Source organism: Aphelocoma coerulescens, chromosome 1A (assembly GCF_041296385.1).
Source record: "Aphelocoma coerulescens isolate FSJ_1873_10779 chromosome 1A, UR_Acoe_1.0, whole genome shotgun sequence".
In the NCBI taxonomy this organism is placed as follows: Eukaryota; Metazoa; Chordata; class Aves; order Passeriformes; family Corvidae; genus Aphelocoma; species Aphelocoma coerulescens.
The window spans coordinates 53,275,677-53,302,642 of NC_091014.1; the positions used below are offsets into that span (position 1 = coordinate 53,275,677).

The 26,966-nt window shown below is 43.2% G+C and overlaps 2 protein-coding genes and 1 long non-coding RNA gene across 9 annotated transcripts in view; 1 reads left to right on the plus strand and 2 right to left on the minus strand.

Moving 5' to 3' along the window:
- The window catches only part of FAM83F (family with sequence similarity 83 member F), a 44,114-nt gene extending 42,293 nt beyond the window's left edge, over positions 1 to 1,821 (minus strand). For both annotated transcript variants that reach the window (XM_069002756.1, XM_069002755.1), the window contains exon 1: positions 1,733 to 1,821. The gene's annotated coding sequence lies outside the window, so the exon portion shown is untranslated. The remainder of the gene's footprint in view (positions 1 to 1,732) is intronic.
- LOC138104041 (uncharacterized) lies at positions 777 to 25,046 on the plus strand. The gene is made up of 5 exons (XR_011147926.1): positions 777 to 1,181; positions 1,290 to 1,491; positions 1,679 to 1,897; positions 2,900 to 2,976; positions 24,959 to 25,046. It is a non-coding gene; the product is annotated as an uncharacterized lncRNA (long non-coding RNA).
- The window catches only part of GRAP2 (GRB2 related adaptor protein 2), a 103,662-nt gene continuing 83,209 nt past the window's right edge, over positions 6,514 to 26,966 (minus strand). For all 6 annotated transcript variants that reach the window (XM_069002759.1, XM_069002764.1, XM_069002761.1 and 3 more), the window contains 7 exons: positions 22,254 to 22,356; positions 19,085 to 19,176; positions 16,680 to 16,799; positions 14,825 to 14,993; positions 12,372 to 12,503; positions 10,251 to 10,370; positions 6,514 to 8,022 (listed from right to left, as the gene is read on the minus strand). In XM_069002759.1, coding sequence (XP_068858860.1) covers positions 7,843 to 8,022; positions 10,251 to 10,370; positions 12,372 to 12,503; positions 14,825 to 14,993; positions 16,680 to 16,799; positions 19,085 to 19,176; positions 22,254 to 22,356 — 916 coding nt within the window. In that variant the 3' untranslated portion in view covers positions 6,514 to 7,842. The remainder of the gene's footprint in view (positions 8,023 to 10,250; positions 10,371 to 12,371; positions 12,504 to 14,824; positions 14,994 to 16,679; positions 16,800 to 19,084; positions 19,177 to 22,253; positions 22,357 to 26,966) is intronic.

A 26,966-nucleotide genomic window follows, 5' to 3' on the forward strand; every position in this document is an offset into this window, starting at 1 on the left:
CCAAAGATGAAATGAAATGAAACATCAAAAAATGAAATTAAATGACAAGAAGTTTCATGGAATAAAAGGAAATTTTCATGAAGGAATGAAATGAACTGAACTGAAAGTTCATGTAATAAATGGAAAAGAAATGAAATAAAAAAAAGAAAGGAAATGTAATGAAATGAAATCAGATGAAATTTGTAATTTTATTTCCTTTTATGAAATGAAATCTTGAGATTTCATTTAATTTCATTTTGTTACATTTCCTTTCATTTTTATTTAATTTCATTTAGTTACATTTCTTTTAATTTTTTATTTAATTCATTCCAATTAATTGTTAAGTTTCATTTCATTCCTTTCCATTTCATTTCCTTTCATGAGATGAAAATTCATTTCATGAAAGGAAATGAAATCTCAAGGTTTCATTTATTTTCATTTTGTTATGTTTAATTCCATTTCAACTTAATTTCAGTCCATGAAGTTTCAATTTCTTTCATTTCATTCCCTGATTTCTCATTTCATTTTCTATTATGAAATGAAAATTCATTTCATTATTTGATTTAATTTCCTTCCTGTAGGTTTCATTCCATTTGACTTAATTATTTGATATCCTTTTCATTCCTTGAATGAAAATTCATTACATGAAAGGAAATGTCCTGATTGTTATGTTTCACTCCATTTCATTCCTTGAAGTTTTATTTCATTTCACTTGATTCCTTGATTTTTGATTTCATTTCCTTTCCGGAAATGAAATCCTGAGATTTAATTTAATTTCGTTTAATTTCATTCAGTGAAGTTTCATTTAATTTATTTTCATTTCACTGCTTGATTTTTCATTTCAGTTCACTTCCTTTCTTGGAAATGCAAACCACCCCTCTGTGTGTCTTGGAGCCCTACCTCTTATTTTTGGAGCCCTAAATTTAAGGTGTTTATGACTGGTGTTCCAGAGTGTTTGTGAAATGCCTGTGCTCTACAAGCCATGCACATTTTAAATGAGAATATGCAGCTATTATTCTGGTCAGCTGATGCTGAAGATTTAAACTGGTGAGCCCTGGCGTGCTCTCCAACCTGATAAACGTGACTGATAGCTGCACCCCACCCAGAAAAAGAGGCATCAGCAACAAGTGGCACTAATAATTCAGCGATTTCACTGGGCAGCGAGGTGTCTCTCGCTTTTATTCTTTTACTCCTGAGAACTGGTGCGTATGATCCATTCTCCTCAGATTTAATGTTGATTATAGCTTGAATGACTGAGAGCTTGACTATCAAGACTATCATCAAATTATTTTCCCTGCTTTAATTTGCAGTTTAAAAAACCCAACCAAAACCAACCCAAAATTCTTACAGCTGCTTAACTGGAGCTTCTGTAAGCTTCCATGGACGAGAGGTAGTGTCTACAGCAGATCCGAGTTATTTCCCCCTTTCCTGCCTGCACTCCGGTCTCCCAAACGAGCTTTAAAGAAAGGATCGCCTACTCATGTAAAGGCTTTCTGGCAACCTCACTGGCAGGTAAGTTTTCATTTTGCTGAGTCCGCAGCCCAGGACGAGGTGATCTAAGAGCTCCTGCTGCCAGGACGGGGAGGTTCCGTCTTACCCTTTCCCCTCCTGGCTGTGCATTCCCACTGCTCGCCCCGCGCTGGCCCTGGGCCTCTTTGTGCAGCCGTCGGTGCGCTGACTCACCTCCTCACCCCGGCAGAAAACCAGCGGATGGCTTTGTGCAGGGCGGCAGCGAGCTGAAGGACTGACTCACCCGCTCTGATGAAATCACGGCCATTGTAATTAGCAGGCCATCTCCGTCCGATAAAGCGCAAACAGCTGCCCTCACAATGGCAAGCTCAGATACACGCACAGATACGCAGCTACAGAGAGCTGATTCTCTGCTGCCGCACACCCCTCTTATTCACACCTCTGCCAGGTGAGTGCGGAAAGCTGCTAATGCAGAACGAGCTACGCGCCCACTCAGCTCTGATGAAAATGACTCTCGAAGGGGCAGAGCAAAGGGCAGTTTCCCAATCCCTTAGTGCTGGTAGTAAACTTGCAGTTGATTTTTTTTTTCCTCCATAAATTTTGACGAGACAAAAAAGAAAAAAAAAAATCAAAATACTGGTGCAGTCTACTTCTAACTCAGCATTTTGCAACCAAACTTTTGGTGTGCTGCAAAAAACATCAACACCACCCCTCCCAACCTCCCCCCCTTCCCCCCCACCCCCCCGAAACCCAACAACAGCTACAACAGCAACAACAAAAAACCCCTGGCAGAAAACATTCAGCCATGAGAAGGGGCACCAAACACTGATTCCGGCTGTTTGCTATTACCTGTTGGCACTGCAGTATCACTCTTCTAGGAATTTGACTGGGGAGAGGGACTGGTTAGTAGCACAAGGAAGTTATGACACATTCAGTACAGCACAGATATAAAAGATACATTGCAAATGACCTCTCGATCAGGAGAGAAGGTACCCAATATTTTTCATGGGTTTTCCTTTTTCTTTTCCTTTTCTGTGGATGGATATAGAATCACAGAATTCATAGATGTGCATGAATCATAGACATCACTGAAAGGTTTCCCAGAAGCACCACTTAAACAGAGATTCAAACTTCAGTCATGATATCAGGACACTGTCACTATTTTATAACTTTAAGTGCATAGTAGTAGACTCCAGTCCTAAACTGCTTTTTTCCCCCCATTTTTGCTCTCATTTTTGTTTGTGACAAACAAACCTGCCATGGCTCTTTCATAAATCCTGGTGGAAATGAGCCTGCTTGGACTAGTGGGGAGAAGCCGCAAGATAGCTAGGGATCTTTTAATTTGTTTCTTCTTCCTCCCTTTGTCGCCTGAGCTAATTTTATTTCTGCATGTCTACAAGGATTCCTGCATGCCTGCCATTTGTGAAATTTTGCATTTTCATGTTGGCAGGCTGGACACGAGCCAAGCACCTCTCACTTGCACAATGACAGCAGACAACGTGCTTTGAATTTTCTCTGCATGCAAAGGTCAGTGACCTTTCCTCTTTCACTTGCCTGTTTCCCTGCTACCCTGTAGCTCACAGATAAGTCATTGACTGTTTTCTGTTGGCAGTTCTGCTTATGTAAGAAACTTCTTTTGCATTTGATGTGAGTTAAGGCTCATGAGTTCTGTCACATGAAAGTTGCCTCTAAAAAATTGGAGAAATTGGCAATGCTCTGCCCTCTTCTTCAGTGCTATTAAAGGCTTTATCATGCACTCAGTTCATGGTTCCCCACTGAAATGCAAAGTTTTCAGCAGCAAGGATAGGCTGGGTGTCAGAAGCTCTTTACACCATGCCTATGTTTTAACCAGTAAATGTAACTGCCTGGATCACCTAGGGAACACTAATGGTTTCGACTGACCTCTATGGAATTTCATTTAAAAGCACCTGAGCCAACCACTTTGAACAAATATTTGAAATGAGATGTCTGGAGAGCACTTTCTCTCAGCACAGAGGCACAAGCTGGGCCATGGGCCCAGGAGGGGGACGTAGGGGAAGCAAGGTGATGGGCTGCAGCTGCAAAGAAGTTCATGGAGGCTTCTGGGGCTGCACTGGGCAGGGATGGGCAGCATTGCCAAATACTTCTCACATCTAGTGTGGTGTAACCCAGGCTCCTTGGCAAAGAGCTGCAAAAGCAGAACAAGAGTCTGAGCACAGCCCTAGCCCAGATGGCCACAATTCTGTCCCACCAGACATCCTTGTTGCCCCTATGATGTGACACTGACATTACTAAAGACCTGCTGCTTCCCACTCGGGGTAGAGATCACCCTTCGCCTTGAGATCAACTACACCTGCTGGGGCATGGCTCCTGCAGTGCAAAATGTCCCAGCTGATGCCACATTGCTATTCAAGGCTGCTTAATCCATGTATTCCTGGCTGCTGGATCTTTCACTTCTGACATCCTTGGTTGCTCTCCACAAGGGCTGAAGGCAAAAGGGCCTTTCAAGAGCCGGCAGCACTGGGATCCTGTTAGGGAGGAAGGATGAGAGGTGCCGCTAAATGGAAAAAATCATGAACAGGTGGCTGTTGTGAAAAGCTTCAAATTTCCTGCACAGCCCACTGAAACTGAGAACTACTTTGCATTTAAAAAACAACAGCCACCACCCATGAACTTGTTTTCCTGGCACGGGAGGCTGGCCTAGCAGCCTGAGCAGGTGCTGACTTTGTGGCAGCCCTGAGGATCATCTCCCCTGTGCTCTTACCTGTGAGCAGTCCAATGGGAACCAGCCATGATCCCGTGGTTTTTGCAGCACGGTCCAGTGAGCACAGCTGTTACAGTAAACATGGACACCAATGCAGAGAGACCTCTCTTTTGTGGCACAGAAAACTGCCTGCACATCTTTCACGTGAAAGGAAATTTACTCTTTTTAGCTCAGCCTTATTAATCACAGAGACATTTTTAAGCAAAATATGGATTTGCAGCAGAACATAGGCAAAAGTTTCATTCAGACAGGAGAAAGCACAGCTCAGCTGTGCTCACCAAACTTATTTTTCCAAGTGCAAGTCCAGCTTCCTCTGTTTCACTTGTTATAATAATGCTTGCCTTCCCACATACTTTTTGTACTTTTATCTCTGTTTACATTTTCTTTTCTCATGAACTGTCTTTCTTGCTTAAGAAAAATAAGAAACAAAATACTCTTCCCGTTTCCCTCTTTATTCCTCCCCATTTTGGTTTCACACTCTCTTGGGATATGTTCTAGTGGTTTTGGTTCTTTCTGAAACATTGACAAATGTCAGCTGAGCTCAGTGCAGCGCACTGTCACCTTAAGGCTCTTCCAGTCCTAGATAGCTAATATGTGCCTCTTGCAAGGGCAATAGTCTCTGAGATGTAAGTGAATCACCACAATATTAACAAGGATTGTGCTACAATTAAAACCTGTTGGAAGAAGGAGCAGGAAGGTTGGCAGGGTATATGGTTAGAGGAGAGGAGTGTCTCCCTTTTTCCTTATTAAGTGGCTTAATCTATGAGAGAGAGAATTTCATGGGCAGAAAATGGCATGGGGCACAGAAAACTTCTCCATTGTACAGCCCCTTCTATCCCCTGCAAAATTCCCCACTTTCCCCACACCTCCCCTTGTATCCGGAGTCTCCACTGACTTGGGAATAGCCATGATCCTTAGCACTGTTGTTTTGCTGAGAGAAAAACAACTTTTACTGTGGGAGGGTACAAAAATGCAGGCTGTCACCTGTGCCTCTCAGCTACTGCCATGTGCAGTAAATGCAGGCAGCACTGCCTCTGCTGGGGGAGCAGGCAAGGCCAAAAGCAGAGGCAAGAGAAACAGGGCATGGCAGCCCCGAGCTTGGCCCCTGCACAGGGCAGCAGAGCGGGGCACTGGTGGAGTTAAAACAGACGCCGTGAGGCCGTCTCCTCCTGGTAGTTTTGCTGTCATTAGATGCTGCTGATAATGAGAAATCATGATTTTACTGTGGTGCTGGTATGTTGTCCATAATTAGCGTGCAGTCCTTTAATACTAATTACCTTAAGTATTAATTCCTTAAACATCAATTAAAAAAATCACGTGAAAATTTACCTCTTCCTCAAATGAATCATGCGTTAACATGGGGCTACTTGCAATGCATTACTTAGACTTGCTTAATTAGTTAATCTCTGTAAAGGGGTTTCAAATGCGAGAAGAGCTATCAAACTGCTAAGTGCATTATCTTCAATTAATTTTGTGCAACTACATCTTCACTACCAAGAGGGTCTTTAGAGTGCTGAGGAAAGGAAAAGGAGACATTGCTTCTAATTTTAAAAGTAACTAATACAGAAAAAAAGGAATTAATTGAAAGATGATTTGACATGATGGGAATAATTGTGAATACACCATATCTTTTGTTTCAGCCAGAGCTGAATATGAGATTCATCATTTTTATTCCTCCTTTGCCTTTGTTAGTCTCTGGTTTCTTTGCTTCCGTCTCCTCCTGGCATTAATCCTCTCTCCCTCTTTCATTGAATATTAACCCTCTCTCTTCCAAAGTTGTAACTACCTTAATAAAAAACCAACCAACACACAAAAAGGTTAAGAAAGGGCAAATCACACCAAAACACTCTTCAAACTGTGGAGCCACGGAGGTTACACCCTCATACAAATGATAAGGTATCTTGTTCCAAAAGAAGCCTCATGGACTTCCCTTCAAAATAAGACATTAAAGGCTCAGAAGAGAGCTCCTGCAAGAGGACAGGGGCAAGTCCAGCCCAGGCAGTCATATTCCCTGGACCACTGTGGTAGCCAATAGCTCTTAATGTGTCCTTCTAAGTTCTCTATTATCTTTAGAGTTTATATGCCTTGTTAAATACTTGCATTTTACTTCACCCATTAATAATCTGCTTTTGGTGGAGTTCTCTCAAAATGGGTTCTTTGTGCTAATATTCTGTCTAGCTGGCAGCTTTATTCAGTCCAGCTACATTGAATTGGACTTCACCAAGAACCTATTTCCTGGGTTCTTTTTCTCCCACTGGGACTAACAAAAGATAACTTTTTTTTTTTTTTTGGCTGAATCTGATTTGTTTTTAGAGGTTTTCACTTGCCTTTTCTTTCTTTTTCAATAATGATTAATCATCACTTCTCCTTGCTGACTGCTAAGGTCCCACATGTGAAAAATTCAGGCAGCTTGTTTAATATCAACGTGCTTGAGCACTAGTTATGCAGTAGAGTCCCCTTCACAGGGTTTGGATCATTTTAAATGTACATTTGCAATAAATTTCTATCGCATCTGGGCATTCACTCAGCAAGTGTTTGAAAACCTATTCATTTACCTTATTTTATCCAAAAGAAACTGGAACAGAGAACAGACTATTTGATGGCTACAGCTTTATTCTCTGCATACTGTAAAGTAACAGCTTAGCCTGTTGGATGAGACATTTCTCTAGTAAGCCAGAGTTGTGTACACAGTGATCCTCAACACAGCAAGTTCTCAGGGAAAGAACTTCTGCTACTAAACCAGAGGAACCTCTTCTCTCCAATCTCTCCCCAGTTCAGTTCTACCAAAGGAACCAGTGAGGGATATTAACTGTAATCCAATCCAGTGGATACTAATTCAGCTGAAGGGCCTGATCTGCTCTGATCAGGCTATCTAGCTGAAGTGTAGGTACCTAAAAGAACAACTTGAAAATGGGGTAAGTTGTTACGGGGTGCAGAAAGAAGAGCAGGACTATCAGAAGAAGCAAGGAAAGTAGCTCCTTGCTGTCCCATATCTTCATCACTTGTATGTTTGTACAGAAGTTTACAGGATTCTTTCCCTTCATCTGGTATATCCATACAGTCCATACACACAGTATGATATGGGTAAGCCAGAAACTACTAAGAAAAGTCTAGATTGCCTCAACTTAAAGCCCTCACTTTCCTTCCCTAACTGAAGGATTAATGTGGTTGCCAAGGTTCATTTAATTTGCATGGGTGTTCCTCCTGCCTCTGAAAGAAAGGTGGAATGGAGCCTGAAGAAACTATGAGTGCTACCAGATCCAAAATGAAGGGATAGGGCTACTTGAATACTGAACCTGAAGTTAACCTGAAGCCTGACTTTTCTCAGGGGCATTTCTGCAGAACAAACCTAATTGCAGCAACTTGTCAATAGTTAGCCAAAAGGTGACAGGGCAGGGAGGACCCAGCAAAGTCTCAATGAACAGTCCAAGATTTTGCTCCCTTCCCCTTCATAAGTATGAAAAATAGGGGAAAAAAATTCTTCTTCAAAGGGTTCTCTTTCATACCAACATTTCAAAAGACCAATTGCCAATAAATTAAGACAAAACAAAAAACAGTGTATGTCCTGGTGGCAAGGGAAGATGCACTCCTTTGTCCCCGTCATGTCAGAAGAGCAGCTCCAGCACGGCCCTCTGGGCCATACTGTGCCCTCACAGCAGAACTGGTGTGACGTAGTTGGCAGGGAAGAGACCCAGTTCCCCACGCAGACGTCCTTTCCACCAGGATGGGTTGGAGTTGTCCAGAACCTCTAAGATATCTCCACTGCGGAAGCCCAGCTCATCGTGCTCCATAGCATCAAAGTCGTACAAGGCACGGACCCACAGCGTTCGCTGGAAAGAAGAGACAGGCGGGGAACAAGGAGCCAGAGTCTTACAGATCATCTTCCTGTCACCCCTCTTAAGCCCCAGTAAGTATGTTCACTAAGCAAGGACAAGCAGTGCTGAAATTTAGACCAACTTGCAATTAAACCTGGAAGTGGCCAAGATGCCAGGAAGGAGGGACCAATTTACTGGGACACCCAAGGGATGGTGTTTGGTTTCTCAGCAGCCTCAGTGTATTTGTGGGTATTTGCACCATAAGGTGAAAAGTCAGACTGAGAGCAGGTCCACAGGAAATCGTGGTCCCATGGCTCTGTTGCCTCTGCCGTGTAAGGGCAGCCAGGACAGCCATGTCTGAAGCCAGTTCTGGGAGCACAGGAGGGCTCCTGCCTGAGTCCTGCTGGGCTGTAACTATAAGGGAATAGCTCTAGGGAGCTGGCCTGGTGCTGGTATGGATATCAAAATGTGTTCTCAGCCAGCAGAGGACTGAGAGAGCCAGCATGCAAGTGAGAGTAGAGAACATTGTAAAGAAGGATAAAGAAGGATACTTGCTCTTTCAGGCACTTTTGTGGCATAGGGGAGGGTCTTAAATCTTCTTCAGACTCTACCCAAGGTGAGGCCCCTGAGATCAAAAGGATTTAGGATCTGTTTGGGTATATCAGTTTATTTGGGGTGTGCACTGTAATGTGCACTATGGTTAGATTTTTTTCTTATGAGAGCTTAATCATGAGAGACTTTGCAGTCAGTCTCCCATTTTGGCCAGAAATCATGTTCTAAAGGACATGGCTTAGGCTTCTTTCTGGGAAATTGTTGGCATCCAAACCACGGGGCATGGATAATTTAGGAGGTATATCTGGCAGGGACAGATGAAATGGTCTGCTTGAAGACAGACTAACTTTTGATAAATCTTCCATTCAGGGCCCTGCTTAGACCTGGCTCCTAGTTATTTGGTTGGGTATATAGACCTTCCTATAATTAGATTTGTGGCTTCTAGATCACTGATGGGATGTGGCAGGTAAGAGCATGTTGTTATTCATTGCCACAGCCTCTCAGAGATAAAAACCATTGTATTTTGAGCTGGATTACAATAAAGATTTGGGATTTTGCAAAAAAAAAGGGGCATGCCCCTATTTTTTAACATGTTCCAAATCTCCTAATCCAATCTGTTCTTTTTCACTCACACTTGAGAAAGGTCTGCTGTCCTTCCCTTCTCTCCTTGGATCTAGGTTCTCTGGTTGTGGGCTAAGGTGCACATTTCCTCAAGAAAGAGGAGCATGCCTTAGGTCACACTGAGTTGATGGGGAAATACTTTGGAGCTGGCAGTGGAATAACAGGCTGAGGCAAAGAAAGACACCATATTCTATGTGGGCATTCACATAGTGGGAATTTGCAGAGCAGATAGTTACTGAAGGTCAAGTGCCAGGTATGGATCCAGGTAGGGGAGTGGTGTGAGGTGTTTGCAGAGACACATCTGGATTGTGCCCACATCCACTGTGCTAAGTGGCTTTGACAGCCAAGGGTGTCAGGTAGGTGAGTCCCTCTTTGACAGCAAAGTAGGTCTGAGAGGATGTGCCAGGCACAGACAAGTAGAGCTGAGTGATCTCAAACCTTTTCAGGACTGCAGCAAAAATTAGTGGAAGAGACAGTGTGACTACAAGTGCATTGAAAGACAGAAGGAGCACTGTAGCATGGTACAGTATCATGAGGCAGCTCTCCACAGAACTTAAAAAATGTACTGCACATCTAGCTACTGACACCAGTCACTGCCTGGCTGTGGTGGCAAAGATAATTCAAAGTCCTTTGCATTAATGGACATGAGGTTCTCCTAGAAGAGGTCATTAGGCTTTCAGAAATGTCTTCTGCTGGACTGGACTCATGCTTGATTGAAATCCATGGGTGAGCTTGTGCTCATTCCAACATCCCAGATACCTATTTTGCTGAGCTCATGCTAAATTCCCTCTTCCACTGAGGCTGCATAAGACTGACCTTGAGAGCAGTTACCAGAACTATGCCCATATAATGCTGTAGTCCTACCCTCAGAGTGCCTCAGAAGCAGATTCAAGTGGCTGGGATAGAGTATTGAGACTCAGAAATGTCTTGTAAGACATGTCCTGGCAGGCATAATATGCTACTCCTCATGCAACTTCCATGTAGGTGACATTATCCAGACTGCTTGGCCATTGCTAAAGGACCACCCCCACTGACTTGGGGAGATGAGGCCTTCCAGGTGCATCACCTACCGGTGTCTGCTGGTGCAGTGGGTCTGTGTGTCTCCGTTGCATAGCTCCTGCATTTCCTTGGCCATGATCCCTTAGTCCTTGCAGCATGTCTTTCCTGTCCAGACTCCCACCATATCTTTCCTAGAAAGAAAACAGCAAGAGAAAAGTCATGTTGTTATGGTTTTGGCTGGAATAGAGTTCATTTTCTTTGTAGTAGGCTGGTATAGTGCTGTGTTTTGAATTTAGTATGTGAATACTGCTGATAAGACACTGATGTTTCAGTTGTTGTTAAGTACTGGCTCATTCTGAATCAAAGACTTTTCAGTGTCTGGTCAAAGGGATATTCCATACTCTAGAACATCATATCCAGTATATGAACTGGGGGGAGTTGGCCAGAAGAGGTCAATAACTGGTCAGGGATTGGCATCAGTCAGTGGGTGATGAGAAATTGTATTGTGCATCACTTTATTTTCTTGATTTTTATTCCTCTCTCTCTTTTTGTTGTCTCCTTTTAAAAAAAATAGAAAATAATAATAATGACTATTATTATTATTATCATTTACCCTATTTCAATTATTAATCTGTTCTTAACCCACGAGTTTTACCTTTTTCCCGATTCTCTCCCTACTCCCACCAGCAGGAGGAGGACTGCCTGAGTGGCTGCAGGGTACTTAGTTGCCAGCTGAGATTAAACTATGACATATGTATATCCTGAGATGTATAAATGAGAGGATTTAAGAGTCATTAGTGGCCACGGAATCAGGGGAAAGCCCCCAAATAAGTAATTTTAGATGTCAGCTTCCAACACAGTCCCTGTGCTCCAGTTCTGCAAGCAATGACCCTCATGGAAGAGGTTAACTTAGACTGTTCTATTTTGGATTTTACTTCTTAGGAGTTGAAAGTTGACTGTCCTCAGCTGTCTTTCACAGCTGCTGGGAAAAACAGTCAGAGGGGCTTTTTTGGTCTCTGAGACTTTTGGAGAAAAACTAAGGTTGTTCTAACTCACAGATGAAAAGCCATGCTTGCCAAGGGGACTTTAGTCAATCTGGACTTATGATGACCCAGTCCTGCCCACTCTTTGCTCTTCCTCTGTCCCATATGCTGGTGGAAAGTTAGTGATGCTGATGCAGCTGACTGTATCTGAGGACTCACTACTTTACCTTTTCTTGGGCTGCTCCACAGTGTAAAGGACAGCAAGCAAGCCTATAAATCTAGTAGTCAAATTAGCCAAAGAAGAATGAGACAAAATCAAGTTCAAAGAAAAGTAGCCATGTGACCACACATCTGAAGTCATATCAACACAAACTTGACACTGAACCGTGCCGTAAATCAAGTCCCTCCTGATGGGAGAGAATTTGCTGAAAGTCCTTGCAAGGAGTTTCAAAGATAAACCGAGACTTTTCCTTGAGTTCTAATGCTTCCAGATAGTTGTTTATTAAGTCTTATCAGAGGAACAGAGCCACTTGCATGACCCAGGTACAGCATAGAAGACAGAAAAGCAGGAGTGAGCTCGAGTTATCAAGATTTACACAGCTTTTAAAGATATTTTAACCAATAGTTACTAAAAACATACATTATTTTCACTTTCCTACCAATTATTCAGTAACACGACTAGGAACTGTGGAATTTTCCATCCAATCATTCCAAACTACTTTTACTGCAGAACATGGAGTAGTAGAAGAAGGAGAAGAAGGTTTAGAGAACAACAACAATCCTCCATTTTGATATTTTTTACTCCTATCTATTTACTGCAAAGAGAAGCCCAAAACCTCTAAATTTTTCACCCTGTGACAATCTTATATAGTAGTCTATCACCTAATTCATACCACTGTATTTTCTAGTTCTTGTCTGACTGTTGGTAATTTTTTCCAAGGTTTGAACCTAAAATAGTGTTGTTCAGGGGGGTAAGAACCCTTAAAAACAGGCAGAGAAATATTCTTGGCACGCTGGGTTCCTACCCAAACTGGCCCAGGCATATGGAGAGTAGAAGTAGGAAACATCTAGGAAGCAAGTTCTCTTTTGTGTGCACAGCTGAGAGATGCAGATTTTTGACAAAGTGACTGTTCACTCACTACCAAGCAATAAAAGCCAATGTTTCATGTGCCTGGGCTTGATGTCCCAGCCCCTTGTTCCTGGTAGTACCTGTTGCTGCTGCAGTATGGGAATAGGATGCTCTACATATCTCTTGGAAATAGCAGAACGATCTTCTCCAGCTGCTCCTCCCAGGTGGAATCCTTCCCGACCTATCCGTTCCAGGCTCCCACCACGCCTCTCCTGATGGAAGGAAGATCACAAAAGTGAGGTCAGGTTTTGCTTCCTACCACATCCTTGACTAAAGCTGTGCAATCATTGCACACCAATCACTACCACTACCCTCTATTCTGGAGGCTCTTTCAAGTAAAAGATCCCACCTCTCTGAACAGACGGACAAATCAGGAATCCTGTATTTTAGATCTTTGTCATAGCCACTCTCCATCTGAAGTCAGGATAGTACTGAGATGTGCTGGGCTGCAAATATGGCCACTGATGTGAGGATCAACACAGAAGCCAAGCTCTTTCTTTAAATACTGCCCTTAGACTTCATTTGTCTCTGCACTGAAATCTATATATTACAATCATTTTATCATATGGCTGTAGCATTGTTGGGGAAGATGAAACAGGAAAGCCTTATAAATATGATTGCCTGACAAAAGATTTTGGGAATATGAAAACTATAAGCGACATCGAAATGAAGGCCACCTTTGAGATATAAAGTCTTAGTTACTGAACAACTAGAAAACAATGGTATAGCCGGCTGAAGGTAATCCCCTCTTGATTAGACAATACCCTCTGCTTGCAGACAGGTCCAAGGGTCAGAGCAGACCCTACTAGCTCAGCAGAAGGGGTCCAAGGAGTAGTTTTTAGAAGTTAAAATGTAACACTCTATGGTAATGTAATAACTCTTATAGGCTGTATGTAAATGCTATAGGATTTGTACCTTGTATTAGATTGGCTAGTGAGAATTAGAATATTCAGTACAGAAGATGATTCATTGTATTGTAACAAGGACCTCGCTCTCTTGCTCTAGCTCTCTTAATTCGTCTCTCATACGCTCTTAACTCTCTTAGCCTCTTGCTCTTGCTCTTAGCCCTCTCGCTCACTCTCTCTCTCTCTCTCTCTTACACCTTGGGCCTGCTTGGAGCTGCAGCTGGCAGCTCTAAGCAGTGCCCTTGTACCCACGCCCTTTGCAATAAACTGTGTGCTCCAAAGATCTGCTTATAGAGATCTCTCTTCTCCGACCGGCCGGGCCCGACCGAACCCCCCCTCATCACGATCAGTTTCCACATAGCATCTAGAAATTTGAATTGTAACAGAAACCCCACTGTGATGAGTGCTAAACATACCCTGCTGTGCCCATCACCATAACAAATGTACAGAGTTTGCCAAAGCAAGCTTGAGTTCTGTTCTTGCATTTGCCTGTCTGCATCTTGGAGCAAATACATCTCTTTCCCTTCCTGCTCACAGTCAGCCCAAACAGGTTGTTTTACTGATATACATGCATACAGTCTCTTTCCTTCCCCAGACTATTCATCACTGTGATCTCTCTCTTACAAGTCCCAGAGTCTCTATTTTAATACCTTACTAGTGCATTTTTAAAGCTCTGTATAAGTGGTCTAGAAAGAGACAACAACCCAAACCCCCTTCTTCAGACTGAAAAATGTATAATCTCTCTTTTTGAGCCAGCAAGAATGACCCACATGCAGCCTATAAAACTCTACTGCTGTAGTCAGCAGGTCATGTACTTTGTGCCTTGCCTCTGTCTGCACATCCTGGTAATTTAACACCAGAATCCGTTTCCCAGTAAAGTCCAGTAAAGCAGGACTCTGGTTACTGCAGTGATCAGGCATGTTCACTCCCAGCACAGGGAGTGCAATGTGTAGCAGTCTCTGCTATGTCATTTGCTTGTTCCCCTGGCACAAAACCAGGCATTCACTGGACTGGCATTTCTCTGCCTTCTCAAACATCGACTATACATTCCCTGAAGGCACATCTTGTTCCCAGATCTGCTATGTTCTTCTCAGTAGTACTTTCCAGTTCCTAACAGCCAGGTTAACTGCTCCAGGTTCTGCCTCTGTCCCTCCACATTCCTTTTCCTGTGTTTGCTCGGTAGCGGAAGACAGACAATTCTTCTGAGCAGACAAATTTGCAGCTGTAGTTGCACTCTGGGTGCGTGCAAGGACACTAAGAAACCAGACTCAAATTCTTAGTCACAACCCACCAGTCAGTGCTGTACCTGCTCTTAGGAAATCCAGGCATTTCAATAAGGTAAGTCCTGCTTTCCTTGGCATCTTAGTATTTCAACTCTGAGGTCGTAGCACAGCTTTAGCAAAGCACTTCTATTCAGATTTGAAGAATCAAAAAATTCTGCACAGTTATATAACTCTATATACCACTGTCTCCACTAAAAATCTGTGTCTCAGGCCCTGCCAGTGTAGTGATGTGGCTGGGTTTCCAGGGACAGACTCTCCTCCTCTCCATCCCTAGACATTCTCATGGGATGAACTTCTTCCACAGAAAGGTTTCTGACTGAGAAACTTCTAACAGTTTGTGTTTACCTTCTCTTCTTGGCTGCTGTCCTTTAGGAAGATCTGCTTCTGCCTGGAGATGGAAGTTGTCTTGTAGTAGTCTACCAGCTTGTTTAGCGAGTGGAATTTTTCTGTCCACAAGTAATAGCTACCCTTTGAATCCCTCATCACTTTGAAGTGTTGCACGTCATCTTCATGCCTAGATCCCAATGGAAAAGTAAGAGATCATCAAACAGATTGCACTTCTACCTTTTTTGAAAAAGTATTTTCCAGAAGGGTACCAAAACTTCTTGCTTGGCCAAATCGAGACTTCTGGAAAGTCATGCAGTGGCAGTCCTTGTACGTACTGGACCCAGATGTGCCTCTATTTCAAAAGACTCATCGATTTGCAAACACAGAGTGTCCCAGGGCTGCCCAGTCACAAAGCACTATCAGAACAAAGCATAGGGTTTTAAAGTCTCTCTTTTGAAATAAAGGCCACAGGAGTTTCCAGGGTGAAAAAGTGCAACTGTAGTCTACCCAAGGCCTCTGCAGGTCCTGTTAACATCTGGTCTGCATTGACTATAAGACCTGTAGTACACTTTTACACACCATGGGGTGTGTAACGTGAAGCCACACACTAAGCTTTAAAATTGCATAAAATCTAGTGCAACGTCATTACTACAGGTCATTCTCCCTATCCAAAAGAAAAAAAAAAGGAAATTTCCAGTGCTGTTACAAGCCAAACTAACAATCTCAACCTTCTGCCCCTTATTCCCCCTGCACCTCCCCTCCTCTCACCTCTTGTCTGATGTGTACAATTCCTCTTTACACCAGATGTGGTCTGGTTTTGGTACCCACCTCCTTGCTCTGTGCAACTCCAGGAACTCAAACCACTCTTCTCAGAGGCTACATCTGCACAAATAAACTAAATGGGGACAGGCAGGGACTGAATGCTATCCTGCTGTCCCAAGCTGTTTAAGCGTTAGCATGGTTGTGGTTTAAATGGAAAAGCTCTCCCTTAGATAGTGCTGGGCCACGGTCAGGAAGACTGAACAGCACAGGAACTGTTCACATGGAGCTGCTTGAATACAGCTCTTCTGTTTGCTGGGGTGAAGAGGTTGTAGCCATACAGATCTGACCTCTGCCACACTGCTTGACTTCAGGGCCAGAGAAAGAGCCTGACTGTACTTAATTTGTTGGTGTTCATCGGTGCAAATGTAACCAGAATGTTTTCTTGCATTCCTCCTGGATACTTTTTGAGCTGCCTGAATCAGCAAGTACACACCACTTGGAAAAGACATTGTTAATCATGACCCTAATTAAAAAACTGGTTATCAACTGTTTGACTGAAAATTGGGAAACCAATCATCATTTAAGAGCTCTGCTTAGAAGCAAATGCTCTGAGAAGCATGAGGCTTCAGCAAGTTGCTGAAATGCAGCTGGGCTGCAAGAAATGGAAAACCATTCCTTGTCCAATGGCTGTTTAGCGACCTGTGGGAAATAAGTTAACAATGTAATAGTAATCTCTTAATAGGTAGTAGTTGAATTCTTGGATTCAGTAATCAGAGCTGTCAGGGAATTAAAACAAATGGAAGACACACGTTAAGCACTGTGGGAGACTTTCCCTGTACCACTCTGCTTTGCTGTAGCTCCTTCAGAGAAGGAGATCATCAGGGGATGCAGCTTTGGAATGGGGCATTCACTGTGTCACTTGAAAAGAGGCAGAAACATGTGAGAATCAGATGTCTGATTTGTTCTCATTCACAACACAGCAGCACTACCAGTGACTGGCAGCATGGAAACATCTCAAGAGGCTACATCACTTTAGGAATCCTGTAAAGAGGAGGCTAGGGACACCATTAAACAGGAAAAGAAGCAGGAATATGCTGTGAGAAGCAGATACCTGACAGAGATGGAAAAGTCACCATGAGAGTTCTGACTGGCTCGGACAACGAAGCAGCCAACTCCTTTGCTCATGAGAAGGTTTTCTGCTTCGTGGCGGGATATCTTCTCATCAAACCAGCTGTCAAGTGGGAAAAATCATGGCAATGTGAATAATGATGTGAATTAAGGTGAGGAATAAAAAAGTTGAGGGTAGGGAGAATGTGAATAAGCAGGATGGAGGGAAGAAAACAAAAGGATCAGAGGAGCCCACATGGCTACTCCCAGTGGCCGTGGATATACTAAGGTACAGGGGTTTGATGTATGCAGACTGTTTTCTTTGAGCAGTAAAAGCATGTACATGCAATGAGAACAGTGTAAGTTTTGGCCTGCTAAGAAGCAACACTCAGCTGAAACTGTAATTACAGGCACAGTACAATACGGTGTTAGTCAAAGAAATTTTAAATTACAAATGTGTATGTATACATATATACACACATAATTCTCACACAGATACATCAAATTGCTTTTTGGCAAACTGATTGAAAATTACTGGGCTGTGATGGATATATTGCATGGAAGACACATAAATTTTTAGCAGAAGAAAGCCATGAAAGTTTTAGTGCTAATAAATTGGTTCCTGCAAGAGTTACAATACCACGAAATTGCAGAAGCACAGAATACATAAGCACACTTATGCAAATTTAGCCAGCCATAACAAACGATAGCATAAGGCACTGGGCTAATAATGAGAAAGTCACCATAAATAGTAAAAGAATACAATGTCAGGAGAAAAACAAAAAAATCACATACATTTGCATACGTCCACTCCATAGCTAATAAGATCTACAATCTGCAGTCTTTGATTATACGTAATGCTTAATTGCCTGTATTGCATTAAAATGAAGGACTGTTAATTTCCTAAGGTCTGTAATTTCTACTTTGGAGTTTCTTATTATCATCACAGTTTACCTATGTATCATTAGCAAAGGGAAATCAGATTTCAATGAGCCTTTATAACCAGTCTCAATGATTACTTGACAAGAAAGAAAAGGGCAAAAACAATCCATCAAAAATAGGAGGCAGCTTTCTTCCCTAGTTCTAGTTCTGTCATCTGGCCTGAACTGCTTCAAAGTGCAGACCTGATGCTTAGAAAAGTGTCAAAGGGGAAATATTTCTTCGCAGCTCTTGCACAAAGAAAGCAACCCAAGAAAAACGCATGTGAAAAAAGAAGCTGCCAGTGCTCCTGAGTGATGCCACAGCCCTGTGAAAGAGTGAACAAGAACAACTGACTGGAAGATCTCGTCCCCCTGAGGCCCAAAAGTACAAGCCCATATTTGCACAGCAAACTAATAATGTCCTTCAGCTCTGCCAAGCAGGCTGGCTTATGTCCAAAAAGGCCAGTAAGTGCCACCTCCAAAGGGGACAGAGGCACTTATTTGTAACCTCAAAATCCCCGTGTGCTCCCAGTATGATTGCTCAGGGCACCAGCGCGTTACAGCCACAAGTACCGGGCTTGGTGCATGCTCTGCTTGTTCACCCCCGAAATGCTGCAGCACTTTTGAAAAAAGAGGACAATGAGAGGTGCTTCTGGGAGCACTTTTGCTAATGGAAAGGTTGTAAAAATCCCATGCATGGTCATATTTATGGCATAGGGCTGGAGAGCACATTTAACATGCATTTCAACAGGCGTCAGTTCTTTCTGAAAGTGCAGTGCCAGAGAAATGCAGGTACACCTGTCCTCTGACAGATCTGTTTGTGTGTGTGTGTGTGAGAGAGAGAGAGAGAGAGAGAGGGAGAGAGAGAGAGAGCGTGAGAGAAAGAGCAGGGCAGCATGTCTGGTCTATCAACTCTGCCGATCCAGAAGTAACACCAGCTGTCACGGCCGCGTAGCATTGCACTGACCTCTAGCGCACCGAGAGAAACTCACAAGCACTTGGCCGGGGGGAGGGAATGCAGCGGCAGGGTGGGAAAAGGGAGTCAGTGTCGTTAAGAGTCGAAGGGGGAGGGAATTTCTTTTTTGTAATTCGTTTTCAGAAAGATCTCTTGCTCTTCCTTTTGTGCTTAGCCTCTGTCTCTGTTGCCAAGACTTCACATCATGACTATTCTCCCTCTCTCTGAGGACATCTAAACGCAATTCCTACCACATCCCAGCATCCCTCAGCAGCAGTAACAAGAGTCACTTGGGAGTGACAGCGATCATCGAGATCCATTTGTCTCTGAAAGAACAAAGGATGCTTTGGGGTAGAAATACGCTGTGCTGGCAGAAATGTGTGTAGCATTATGGCAATCCTTGCTGGCCCCAAAGTGCAGGATGTTATACCCAGCACTTCCCCTGGCCTGACCTCTGCGTGTGCACGCACATGTGCCCCGACAGCACTCAGTGGGAATGTGCCATGGTGGTGACACCATTTCTGTCACACTTACGGGGGAACATGGAAATCAATGAAGTTCTTAGGAACGTAGCCCTCGTGACTCCTGAGCTCAGCCTTGTACCACTCTTCCTGGGAGCTCAAAATCTGCAATAGAGAAACGGATGAAATAAATACGTCTCCTGAGAAAAGCAAAAGTAACCAAGATTCTGGCAGAAACCTATAATGCCTTGTAAGAATAAAAGAAAATAGTACATGTTCTCTACTTCCCACCCAGAATACAACAAGGTTAGTGGCTGATGACCACTCCACAACAAACAAGCAATAAAAAAGCCCAAGCAGAATTAGACAGACTGCTTGTTAACTTTACCGCTTTGACTGACTGCCTGTCCTTGTGTCCCTGCTGCCTGTGAAATGGAAAAATTCAGCTTTGAAAGACTTAATAGGGGTTTAAGTTATTCTCTGTGCTGCCTTTTATAGTTGGTACTGGAGCAGCTCAGATTCAAAAGGGAAGAAGAAACTATCTGTGAAAACTCCTCCTCCATATGGGTATGGAGGGATATACAGCTGTATCAGTGTGTGTTATGACTGCACAGATGTTACCATGTGCTCTCACACGTCATTTCACAAGAGATTCTTGAGGGTTAAATCTTCAGCTGCTCCAAGCTATGCCAAGGTAGATAAAAGAAGGAGGCAAAAAGTGTTTTCAAAACCCTATTATACTTAGGAGATTGTAGGATAGCTGGAAGTGAGTCCACATCACACACTGGAGCAGCTTCAAGTGTCCTCACATTAATGTTAACTGTAATGGTCCTTAGAAACTTCACTGCTGACCAGGGAGGGCACAAATTCATGACACCCTGGCTAACGGCCCAAGATACAGCCCTAAGCTAGAGGAGAGAGGACAGGAATACAACCACACTGGGATTTTACTGAAAATGTTGTGGTCTTTGGTGTTTTGTTTGACATTCCAACTCCTGGGACAGGATTCTGCTGTATGAAATAGACCATGTTTCTGCTCTTTCTGGTTTTGGATAGGAGCCTAAAAGCATGAGCCATGACAGTTTTAGAAGGAAAAAGCAAGTGGAAAAGCCTTAATTTAAAATCTATTGTTAACAGTAATAATACTTAGTTTGTGAGCCAATCTCATGCTTTTGGGAGCCTAAGGCACATTCTAACTGCTTCGTATTGGCAACAGGATGTTACTGTCTCTGGAGCCAATTTTTCATTGCCTTCCCTGCCACGTAGGCCTTTTTTAAACATTTGGATTCAGAAAAGTTAAGGAATAGAAAGCTGTGGAATTCCCTATTTGTATAGTCACTGCTGTCCTCATGCCTGGGCGCTGGGTTAAGGATCTTCACAGCTGTGGTCAAATATAGGGGATGATAGCTACTTCCTGCTCATGCTCAGGCCCTGCTCTGTTGGAAGTGAGGTTTCCAGAAAGACCCACCTGCTGTTTGTCACTGCAGGGCTGGCAGGTTTCTCTCAGTGTGTCATTCTCTCAGAGAAGGATGTGTGGGGGGGTAAGAGGGTGGATTTCCTCCTGTCGCTGCTGGTTGAGGGCCTCATGTTTCCTGTTTTGTAATCTCTACATCAATGCTTCATCTTATCTCCTTTATAAATCAGCAGGTTGCTGCAGGCAGCATGAGGGGGCTCATGATGGGGTATGAATGTATGCGTGCCTATGCCAGAACAGAGCTGTTAGGCTGATTTACTGCTCCTATGGCTTGGGTGGCTAAGGTATTATTTTGTTCACCTCAAGGACATTAAAGCAAGAGGCGGTTTGATTTTTCTGGTAGTGAATTCTCTATGACAACTAATAATAATAAAACTGGTGTGTAGTGTTGACACTTTTTATCAGTAGCTTCCAGCATACTTTGGAAGGAAGCTCTAGCTTATAATGATTTTACAGGAAGGGAAATTGAGGAACAGAAAGAAAAGTGATCTGGTCAACACCATCACCCCAGCCAGGGACTCGATGGAAGTCTCCTGGGAAAAAAGGTATCAGTAAAGGTCATGTGATAATAGGGACTGACTGGGGAAGAATTAGGAATAAGAGTGTTTATCTGTGCTGAAGAGAGGCAGTGATTTCTCCAGAAGCTTCTCACAGATCTTTGGAAAAATTTGGTATTAATGAGTTCTGGATGCTATCATCTTTGTCTAAGTGCCAAGAATTAAAAGGCCAATAAAAAAAAAAAAATGGTGGTGATGGAAAAGGCAAGGCTGACACCCAATATCTGATTATTAACTGGAATATCTGTGACTGAACAGAGAGGTAGCAAAGTCTCCCTGGCCAAACAAGGGTTTACATCCTATTATTGTACATCATCCCTTTGGACAGTGGAGGAGTTAAGGCCTTAGAGAGGAGTAATACTCAGGTATTTTCAACTGAAACAGAATCTCTGGGGCTGAGAAGTGGATAAGTAATTACAATGAAACTTCAAGTGACTTCATCTGTGGGACTTCCATAGTATTAACAAGAACTGTTCCATCATAACACATACAAATCAAGTTTAAAGAGACTTCCAGATGCTCTGTATTGTATATGATCAATGCTACTTCTGCCATTGCCCCATTGCTAAATTCCTGCAAGAGTGTGTATAACATTATTAGACCAGGACCTCTTGAAGTATTCCATTATGTGTGTAACAGACTGTCTCATGGACTTTTCCTCTTCTATTTGTAACCGTCTAAAACCCCTGCAGCATCTAACAATAATTACTAACAGTGAAAAGTTAGTAAGTTCTGTAATGGATAATGGTTATCTTTTAAACAGTTTTGAAAACAGTTTAAGAGCTGGAAATAAGGAAGACAGCAATCCCTCTGGACAGAAGTCATCCTGCATTTAGACATAGTCATCATAATGTAGTCTCTGTGGACGATTTACCTGATCAATGAAAACAGAGAGGACCCTCAAAATCTGTCTACCAAAGATCTTGATCTCTGCCCCAGCAAAGGTACTTACCCTTCCCTGGTGACTAACAGAGGACTGCAGGGCAACTAAATCCACAGTTTACGGACATAAAATCAAGAAAAGCGGACGCAGACTCAAGTAACCTGGGAATTGTTGTCCTATTGCAAACCCTATGGGAGATGAGTATCCTGCATTTGTATCCTAGTTTATAGATGTGTCTTCAACTGTTTTGCCAAGGCAAATGGAGGCACAAGAAGATCTAGAAGCAGTCTCAGAAATGCTGTTTAGTCAAGCCTGGGACTGTACTTACCTTCAACATATCCCCAGCCTGGAAGCTCAACTCGTCTTCTCCAGAAGCAGTGAAATCAAACTTGGCGATGGCTTCCATACTGAGTCTTGGGGGCAGAGCAAAGCTGGAAGAAGTATATACTTGTCAATATCTATGAGCTAGTGGGATTGTGGAGTCCAGCCTCTGGAAAGCTGATAGGCAGTGCTGTGATTTGACTGTGGAGAAGCACGCACCAACTACAGCAGCCATCAGTCACTAGACATGAGAAGACATTAGCAGCTAGAAGAGAGGGCATGGCTGAGGCTATAATTAGTTGAAGTCAGAAGTACAAACAACCTATAGTGTATGCTTATTCCAACAGATCTCTTTCTCTAGAGCAATCTCATGGGAAAAACATGTATAGACCAACCATTATCCTGTCACAGTTCCCAATAAAGCAAGTGAATGTCCTGCAACAGAAAAATGCATTTGCCCCCTGCAGGTACTTACACTTTACCTCAAGAGTGAGTCAAATTGTGGACAAAGCAAACAGGGCTGCAGTAAATACATATTTTTTTTTCTTGGACAAGGGCCACAATACTGAAGGTTGAAAGAGTTTTTTCATTGTGATGGCTTAGCATGGGTGATGAGAACTTTCAGGTACGAAAAAACTGTTTGCAGAAAGGCTGTATTTCCTATTTTGAAGCAGGCAGAGAGTTAGCCTACCTCAGTGTTGGTAACCCAGGAGTCTGGAATGTATCAGACAGCCTGCAAACCAAAGCCTGCTTTTCAGCACCAGAGCAATGTGGCAGGGGAAGTGGCAAGATGAGCTTTGCTCCTTCACCACTTCCTGCTTGTGTTACTCGGAGGTACCCAGCAGGACCATTTTTATAATCAAGAGTTACCGATTTCCCATGGCTGGGTCATGTGCCCCACAGCCCAGCGGTGAGGCTGCTAGTGACAAGCCAAGAAATAGCCAGGCAGTGCCACATTAAGCAAGTGCACTGCTGGCAGATGCTCTTGCAGCACAGCTTCTGAAGACCATCAGACAGCTCCAATATAGAAGCAACTTTTCTGATTTCTAAGGTAGGTTCATCTGGGAACAAAGATCCTAAAGCCACAGGTTCCACTACCTAATCTCAATTCTTACAAAAACACCCAGTCTTTATGGCTTGAGAGGAAGTGCCAACTTGCCTGATCCAAAGCATTCATAACCAGAAAGCTCTAGAAAGACACCGTACAAACAAATGAACAACCCTACTTAGGGTTCGATATTTCTTGTCTATTAGAACTGACTCAAGATCCCCAAAATAGAAAGTGCTGATACTGAGCAAGCTTCAGAACTTTGCCACTTTAAAATCAAAAAGCTGCTGTAACCCTCCTTCTCCACAATACATGCTGTAATGTTCCTCCTTTGACACACAACCCAGGCACTGAACTACCTGTGTAACAAGGATCCAGGGCCTGGCTCTGAGACAGCACAACTTAAACTGATGAGAATGTGCTGGGAAAAGCCTGCAGGGCAAAAGCTCTGCAGCTGCACCAGCATTAGCCCAGGGATTCCAGAGGAAAACCACCAACACAGGAAGATATAAAATCTCAGAGGAAAAACAAAATCATAGTTTAGTTGGGATAGTCAGTCTAGCTGAGGACCAGTCATGAATCATTTGGGTCATTGAGTTGAGTTGTCAGTGCCATCAGTCCTGAGCCAGCTGGTGGCAGATGGCAACCATGGAGGTTGACTCTTCACTTCTGATTGATGCCTGCAAAGAATCTTTGGGTCCCTTTACACAGGTGAGGGGTATGCTAATGTTTAGCCTAATATTTCATTAAATCCTAACTAGGTTCTGTGTGTGTTAACTGTATAAAGCAGTTATTTATTGGCTAAATTTTCTATTTCCTGCTTGCAGAGTCCCTTTGCACTTGACTAAAGATCTCTGAATAAAGTGATCCACAAGAGGGGCCATAACATCACTGGATTTTAGTTCTGAGATTTGTTACAATCACTTCTAACTATAAAAAGATGTTTACATGCTTCCTAGTGGATTCTGTTAGCACTCTCTTCTTTGCTGCTTATAGGTATATTTATATCCATGTGACTGATGAGAGCTATGAAGCACCAAGGCAAATTTTTGGCAGTCCACAGAGAGTTCTGCTTATTCAACATGAATCTGTTCTAGAGCAATTGGGATTGCTTCAGTGTCAGGGCCTCCCATGTAGGTCTGAGTAGGTAGCTGAGCTGAGATCCACTGTATGCCTGCTGTTCCAACCTACTGCCTTAGGCTTTCAATACACATCAATACTGAACCACAACACCCTAAAGCACATTGGTGCTTTATTCTCAGGCTCCAGCTTTCCAGCTGTTCCAAACATTTTCACCCCCTATGCTCCCTGTCAACCTACTGATGCTCTTTAATTCTTACTTTTAATACCTTTTGCAGATTAGGGTCACCCTCTGTCTTACTCTTATTCCAAAAGTTTGGTGTTACCCTGCAGGTGCATCTTGGGCCTGGATTTGAGAACTGCCCTCTGTTCTTGCATTTTTGGAGCTTCAGTCTGTAACCCCCCCCACAGGCAGTGTCAGCCCCATTGTCTGCTAACAGAGCATACGGGTATTAAATTGGAGGGGAATTAACCCCTACGGGAACTGGTTAAACAATGATACTCTTTCATGGAAGACAATTGAAGAAATAGACTAAACGAGAATTACTTTAATAAGGGTTGTTTTTCAATGTTTTATCTTGCAGTGGTGGCCTGCTGCAGAGAGATCAGAGCCAACAGCGCAGATGGATCCTGGAACTCCTAAGTGCAGACCATTAATCCCAGCTTGAGGAAAAGAACACACTTTAACACTAAACTATTTAAATACAAATCCTGTCTTTGATTCTGTCCCTTAGATACAGATGAGACAGTGGGGGTTCTCTCTGCAGGGGGCAAGAGAGTAGAAAACCTTTCATTTTTCAATATCACAAACGTTAAAGGTGCTACTGGAATTTGGCCCCCTCCAAAGGAGAAGAGTTTGTGAAACAGTTAAAATCTTCCCTCTCACTTCCTTTTCAATTTCAGCAATCCCAGCCTCAGGGAGAGACCAGGAGGCAGATACCTCTTCAAACAATCTACAACGTGGATTAAATGTGCCTTTCATTGCCAGCAGCTGGATTTAGAAGTGGCTCAAACACCATCCACAGTGTTGGCTGTGTTGATAAATCAGCAATGCAGTAATGCTCTGGCCTTAAGCTCTTCCCCCACCAACTCCTAAAGCAACACTAGCCAATAATCCTGTCTTTGAACTCCAGCCTACCACTTTTCAGCACCTGAACTTCAAACCAGCTCTGTTCTTCTGAAGCTGTTCCTCCCTCCATCTGTAACTTGAGAATCCCCACTCTACACGGGTCAGTGTTGGGCCCTCATGAAAACTCCCCTCCCAGGAGCCCATTCTTTCCCTCTCTGCGTGCATGTGACTCTGAGCACCACCTCACAACACAGACAGACAGGTAATTTTTCACTATTATCATAACTTCCATTTCTCAAGCACCTTTTATCCCAAAGGACAGTGCTGCAGTTTGCAGACAGAGCAACAAATTCTGCTTTTAACTGCATGGTGCAACTCCTTTAAGCTTTTGATAACCAAGGACAATTTTAGACTGTGCATAATGTTCTCTGTGAAAATCACCTTTGTAGAGAGTTTAGCACGAAACATACGCAATGTTCAAAGAGGAATTTTTCAGTTCCGAGTGTGAGTTGACCAATACCCTTCATTTTGTGCTGGCTTTCTGCACGCAGGTGAATTTTCTCCGTGGTTCACCTCTGTAACAGGGCAGATCCAAGAGGCACATTACAGCAATTCTGTGGGACTGGTGCAACAGAAGATTCACAAAATGAAAAGTGAGAAGCAGCATGGCTTTCAGAGCACAAGGTAGGCATTTTAATTTGGTGGAACGCCATTCCCTGAGCAAGAACATCAGTGTCTCTGTTGATGGAAAGTGCCATGGCCTAAAACATGTCAGCGAGCAACACAGTCTGACAGCAAAGTCTCAGAATTTAACATCGTTACCCTACACCATGTTGGTTCCAAATTCAGCAGTAACAATGCCAGGGGAAGGTCACCACCTATGAAGAGTTCATCACTCGGGGACTGCCCAGCCTCAGCCTTCCCCAACCTCACCTATTTACACCAGAAAGAGAGCAAAATTACAACAACGTGCTTGCTTAATGGAGCCATATGAAAAAAAGTTTTCATTTGTATGCCTGTAGCATAAAAAATTGCACACATCTCCAGTCCGAAGCTTTATCTACTGAGGTTTTGCACCAAGATATACAGCACGAGCTACTGTGTCTTTGTTGGGCTCTGCAAGAACAACCTATTGGACTGATGAGCAACCGGGGACAGGATTCAACCCTGAACATCCGTACAGAAACTCCAGATGACATTTCAGCAGAAACAATGGAAAAGGGACCTGTAATCTAGAAGGGCTGTGGCAGATAACAGCTTTGTTTTCACCAGCTAAGCCACATACAAGTGGCATGGGAATATTTAGCTCCAAAAACACAAACCTTTCGGTACGGAGTTAACAGTGCAGCTTCACTGACTGTCAGTGATAAGAGGGTAAAATTTATAAGGGAGAAAAAGTCACTAAAACACTCAGAAATGTTGCACAGTCTTGGCTATTCCACCACCCATGGCAATGCATAGCATTTGGGTTGAACCTGTGTGCAAACAAAATAAGCCTCGTAGGAACTGGATTCACAGAACAA